Consider the following 5,940-nt stretch of genomic DNA (forward strand, 5'->3'; position numbering starts at 1 on the left):
TGTTATATAAGGTAGAGTGTATATTTAGTTGTAATGTGTTATGTAAGGTAGAGTGTATATTTAGTTGTAATGTGTTATATAAGGTAGTGTATATTTAGTTGTAATGTGTTACATAAGGTAGTGTATATTTAGTTGTTATGTGTTACATAAGGTAGAGTGTATGTTTAGTTGTAATGTGTTATATAAGGTAGTGTATATTTAGTTGTAATGTGTTACATAAGGTAGTGTATATTTAGTTGTTATGTGTTATATAAGGTAGAGTGTATGTTTAGTTGTTATGTGTTACATAAGGTAGTGTATATTTAGTTGTTATGTGTTATATAAGGTAGATTGTATTATTTAGTTGTAATGTGTTACATAAGGTAGTGTATATTTAGTTGTAATGTGTCATATAAGGTAGTGTATATTTAGTTGTTATGTGTTATATAAGGTAGATTGTATTATTTAGTTGTAATGTGTTACATAAGGTAGTGTATATTTAGTTGTAATGTGTCATATAAGGTAGTGTATATTTAGTTGTTATGTGTTATATAAGGTAGATTGTATTATTTAGTTGTAATGTGTTACATAAGGTAGTGTATATTTAGTTGTAATGTGTTACATAAGGTAGTGTATGTTTAGTTGTAATGTGTTATATAAGGTAGTGTATATTTAGTTATCATGTGTTAAATAAGGTAGTGTATATTTAGTTGTAGTGTGTTACTCTTTGTTAAGGTAGTATATCTAAGCATTGAGTTTAATTTTTTCTATTTTTACAGTGCGTAACTTTTGACTTTTTATGGTTATCGTATTCTCAGTGTAAATGATTCTGATATTTGATGAAGTCACCTGAAATAGGAAATGATTTATGTTGAGGATTTAGTTCTTTTCTTAAAAAAATAATTATGATAATAGTGCACTGTTATTATATACTTTAGACTAGAAAAGAAAATGGAACAGAAAGAGAAGAAGAAATGGCATTCACAAGATAATAATAATTTGACAGAAAAAATATCTTTTAAGTATAAAGAACCTGTTGAGGAAGATGAAACTGATAAAGAACAAGTAGAACATCATTTGCCACCAAAATATTTAGAAAATTCAGCCTCTGTGCCACAAAATGAAGAAGGCAATGGCAACTGTGTTGACAAAAATAGAACTGATTCTTCAAGTCCTAAACGTACAGGTTTTCCTGGTATTTTTAAAATATATATTTTTCTTTACATGTAATAGTCACATACTTAAAATAATATGGAAGAGTTATAATTATTGACCAGATTATTTATTTTAAACTTAAAAGTTTTGTGTTTTGAGAATAATAAAAGTATATCAGCAAAGTATCACTATCAAAACTCACTTTGTATCCCAGTAGTTAACTAACTATTTACATATTTCTCCTAGTCGCTTAGTGGTAAATATGAAGGGTTACAACACTAAAAATTAGGTTTCAATATCCACGATGGGTAAAGAATAGATAGCCCATTGTGTAGCTTTGTGCTTATCAAGAAACAAACAAATAAAACCTATTTATTAGAAAAAGATGCTTAACAATACTCTAGTTATCACAAAAGTTTGAAAGACGCATTCGGTAAAGCCTTAACAACTCATCTAAAAGCTTTTCATCAGTGCATGATGCTTCCTAACTCTCTTTACATTGTTTATGTATATATATATATATATATTATAAATACAATTTCATTATACATGCTTATTTCCAATGTTCTCTCAGCAGAAGAAGAACCACTATACGTCCTAAAAAGAGAGAAGGATGATGATTCAAAGGTAAAATACTAACGTTCTCTTCGAGTTGTAATCATTCCTAATAAAGGTTTATCACCACTTTCTTCTTATTTGTTCGAAAATCTTGATACCCATGATTAAGCTATTAAATGTGTTAATTTATTAATGTTGTTGAATGTGCAGTGTAATAAGTGTTGTGTGTATCTGTTACTATTATTGTACATCTCTTAATTCATGTGTTGTGTACCTGTTACTGTTATTGTACATCTCTTACTCCATGTGTTGTGTACCTGTTGCTATTGCTGTATATCTCTTAATCCAAGTGTTGTGTATCTGTTACTATTATTGTACATCTCTTAATCCATGTGTTGTGTACCTGTTACTATTATTGTACATCTCTTAATCCATGTGTTGTGTACCTATTACTATTGTTGTACATCTCTTAATCCATGTGTTGTGTACCTGTTGCAATTGCTGTATATCTCTTAATCCAAGTGTTGTGTACATGTTACTATTGTTGTACATCTCTTAATCCATGTGTTGTGTACCTGTTACTATTGTTGTACATCTCTTAATCCATGTGTTGTGTGTACCTGTTACTGTTGTTGTATATCTCCTAATCCATGTGTTGTGTGTACCTGTTACTATTGTTGTATATCTCTTAATCCAAGTGTTGTGTATCTGTTACTATTGGGAGAGGTTGCATTGACTCTTTCACAAAAAAATATACACTTTGTGTATTTATACTTAATAAGTAAGTCTAGTCTGTCAGTTCAAAACTGGCTATTCCCAAATAGCTCTTGCATAGTTTTTGCAAAATTATTCTGTAACAAGAAAACAGTGAATACACAAAACACTTATCATTTATATTTTTTTTTCTCCTCAACAAAAAAAAGAGGTTTGGAAGAGATATAACAATTATATTGTCTATTTGTTCATCAGTAGACTTGTACTTTCAGCATGGTAGCTAAATTCCAAGTAGCAGATTTTAATCAAACTTCATAGATCACTTTCATTTGGGATGAGGAAGAACAGTGTTGATTTTGGGGCTAAATGGTCCCCATTTAAAAAAATATATACATTTGATTTCTGAGCAACTGAAAACATAATGGGCCAATTTTTCTGTTATTTTTCTTTTCAAAAACGTGACTTTTTATAAAAAATTTTCAAAATAGGTTTTTTTATTAACATAAACATTGACATAGTTATGAGTATTTTTTTTTTGGTTCTTGTAACATGCAGAGTTAAACGTCTAGATAAGTGGTGTATGCAAGTCTCAAATGGTTTCTAGTTACTTTTTTCTCACTAGAAAATTCGGGCCTACTACAAACAACATTATTATTCAGAAATGTGTACGAGCAATTTTTTCCAATGCCTTCTAACCTTTATTAGCAAAATGGCAACACTAATTATCAGTTTTGAAGTTTATTATTGTTCAATTTGAGCCCAGGTATGCTGGTCAGTAATTTTCTTCAATAATTTAAAAGTTCATTAAGTACATATTTTATAGTTTTTTTTTCCTTCAATAAGAGTGTTTTTAATAGAAGTGGAATAATTATCCATTGTTCTGTTTTCAGAAAGTTGAAGTAAAAGAACCGAAACCAAAGAAACAGAGAAAGAAAACTGTATTGAGTTTGGAAGAATTTTGTGGAGACACTCCCAATTCTTTGTTGTACGTATGGCCATATTGTTCTGGAAATACATTACTTTATACATTCAGTTATTTGACACTTGTACGAACATATGAGACCCCCTCGGACAACTGGTAGTTTAAAAATGCGTACAGGATTAACAAGGTTAATAAATCTCATTAAAAAAATCTGATAAAGCTATTCTGTCAGAGTGCTAGCTTTTTGTTGTTGAATATTTGAGTAGTTTACAATATTTCTAGAAAGTTTCTCTTCTTACCAAATATTCATTGAAGAGATTCATTATCTTATTTCAGAATATGCAGCCTTCTTTGTAATATGTTTTTTTAAAAATTAGAATTCGGCTGTGCTTAAAGAATCTTCTATTAATGATGAAATGTAAACCAACTGCAAGAAAACACTTTATTTTCATATTGAGAGTAGTATTACTTTATATTTGAATAGTTAGAACTAGAAGTACTTAGAAATAAGAAAAAAAAAAGGTCTTGAAATTATTCTTCCAAAAATGAAATACTAAAAGGAAAAGTATTGAAAGCAAAGAATCCAAAACTGTGCATAGTCTTAACTGATGGTACTGAGTGCCTTTACACAAAACATGGTCCTATGTATTCTTTGATATGAAGACTGACAACACCAGACACTGACCTGAAGACGAAGGGTGGAAAACTTTTGAAATGTTGTCTTCTGTGCTTGTGTTTCTACAATAGACAGTTGCCATCCATTTGACTAAATTTCATTATCACAGTTTTATGTGTCGTGCTTGAATGTGTGGTGCGTGTTTTATTGCTGTCATCTTTGCTCTACTTTCAACATTGGACATGTGGAGTATGTATGGAATAACTTGATAGTATTAGTTACGTGGTGTTTGTTTTGGGCTCTTTTTGTTTTACTGTTTTGTTTTATGTGGTGTTTTTTTATGAATAATTTCTTACAACCTGTAGGCTAGTCAACATTGAATGCTTTCAGAGAAAGTTGTGAAAATTGGATTTTCCAAGTTATATCTAAACGTCAAAATATAAGAAGCAAAGAGGGAGAGAGCAATAAATCATTTCTAATAATAGAATATGAAAACATTTTGTGTACATTAAGAACTGTATTGCAGATGTTGCTGTGGGAACTATAGTTTATTCACAAGCCACTGATGTTAGTGGAGGTTTGAGTAGTTTGTGCACCAACTTTTTATTTTGTGTGTGTCTACAAATACACGGAAGTTCATTTTACTCCTTTAAAATATAATTTAGAGCAGGATCGTTTAAAACATTGTTTAATAAGTATACTTAGCAGTATCTAATGTTCTTTCAGCAATGAATATCAACGAAGACTTGAGCACCTACGGAGTATCAAAAGGATGGTGGAGAAAGACTGTGACTATTGGCCTAATTTCTGTGCCAAGCAGGTGAAAAGGTGAATTTGTATTTTTAATTAAAAATCTACCAAAGTTACTATGAGTAGAAATTCTGTTTTAAATGTAATTTTTGAAGTTGTATCACATGCAGTTTTTGAAATATACTGTATATTTAAATAATTATACACAACTATACTTCAGGTGATAACACTAATTTTATTGAAGTTTTCATTAACTTTTGCCATTATGACTTTGTCAGGAGAACATGACTGAACTTACATTTGATTTCTTAAGTAAACCTACATAAGAATTCAAATGTTTCTTGAAAATATATGTAGAGGTGTACATTAACCCTATCGCTCCAGGTACCCTTTACTGTGCATGACACGAGGTTTTAGTGTCTTACATTCAAAATTTTATTAAACCACTTTTTGTTTATGTTATACCAATTAGAATAGCATAAAATATGAGCTAATAATCCATATTTTAATAGCATACAAGTTTTAAGTTCTTAATTCTACAAGGGAATATTTAAAAATATCCTGAATCTCCACTAGTGTGACCCACATGACATATTTTCTCTTAGCATGTCATCATCCCTATTTTATCAACCCCCCCAAAAAAAGTACAAAATTAAACGTAAAATACTCTCTATAAAATCGTTATTGCTCAAGCAAACCATAATTTTTATAGCCTTCAATTTTGTATGGTTACAGAGCTATTGAATAGAAAATCAGACCCATCCTGGCACACCCACCTGTCACATCTTCTTTTTCAGAATTCGTTGATAGTTCTCTCTTATGTTTATATAACCAATAGAAAGTCAAGTTTATCATCTACCAAATGACGTATAGTATAATGTTGTATTCTGAACGGAATATCGTCAATTTCACTCACAGTACCAGATTCGTTCCAGTGGGAAAGTTAACAACTAGCTTGGGTGAATTTGTAACGGCTCTTGTCACATAGCTAGAAAGCCAGGAAAATTTTGAGAGGTAAGTGAATTTGTCTACTTTTTGCATGTTATTAATCTATATTCTCTGGTGCATTATATAATTAAATAAAAATTATTAAGTGCATTACTATCTATGTTATAAAAAATTAGGGTTAACTCTCGTCGAAAACCAGAGAGCAAGAAAAAAGAAGATTGGGTAAGTACTTTATTTCTTGTTTTTTTATATTTATTCTTTATTTATTATTATAAAAGTAACTAAAATCTAAAAATAT

The 5,940-nt window shown here is 29.8% G+C and overlaps 1 protein-coding gene across 1 annotated transcript in view; it reads left to right on the top strand.

Annotated features, from left to right (window-relative positions):
- Window positions 1-5,940, top strand: part of LOC106459746 — a 64,327-nt gene that overhangs the window by 43,109 nt on the left and 15,278 nt on the right. The window contains exons 22-25 of the mRNA XM_022386300.1: window positions 918-1,174; window positions 1,709-1,761; window positions 3,297-3,391; window positions 4,671-4,772. Coding sequence (XP_022242008.1) covers window positions 918-1,174; window positions 1,709-1,761; window positions 3,297-3,391; window positions 4,671-4,772 — 507 coding nt within the window. The remainder of the gene's footprint in view (window positions 1-917; window positions 1,175-1,708; window positions 1,762-3,296; window positions 3,392-4,670; window positions 4,773-5,940) is intronic.

The sequence above is a fragment of the Limulus polyphemus genome, unplaced genomic scaffold (genome assembly GCF_000517525.1).
Source record: "Limulus polyphemus unplaced genomic scaffold, Limulus_polyphemus-2.1.2 Scaffold656, whole genome shotgun sequence".
Taxonomy (NCBI): domain Eukaryota; kingdom Metazoa; phylum Arthropoda; class Merostomata; order Xiphosura; family Limulidae; genus Limulus; species Limulus polyphemus.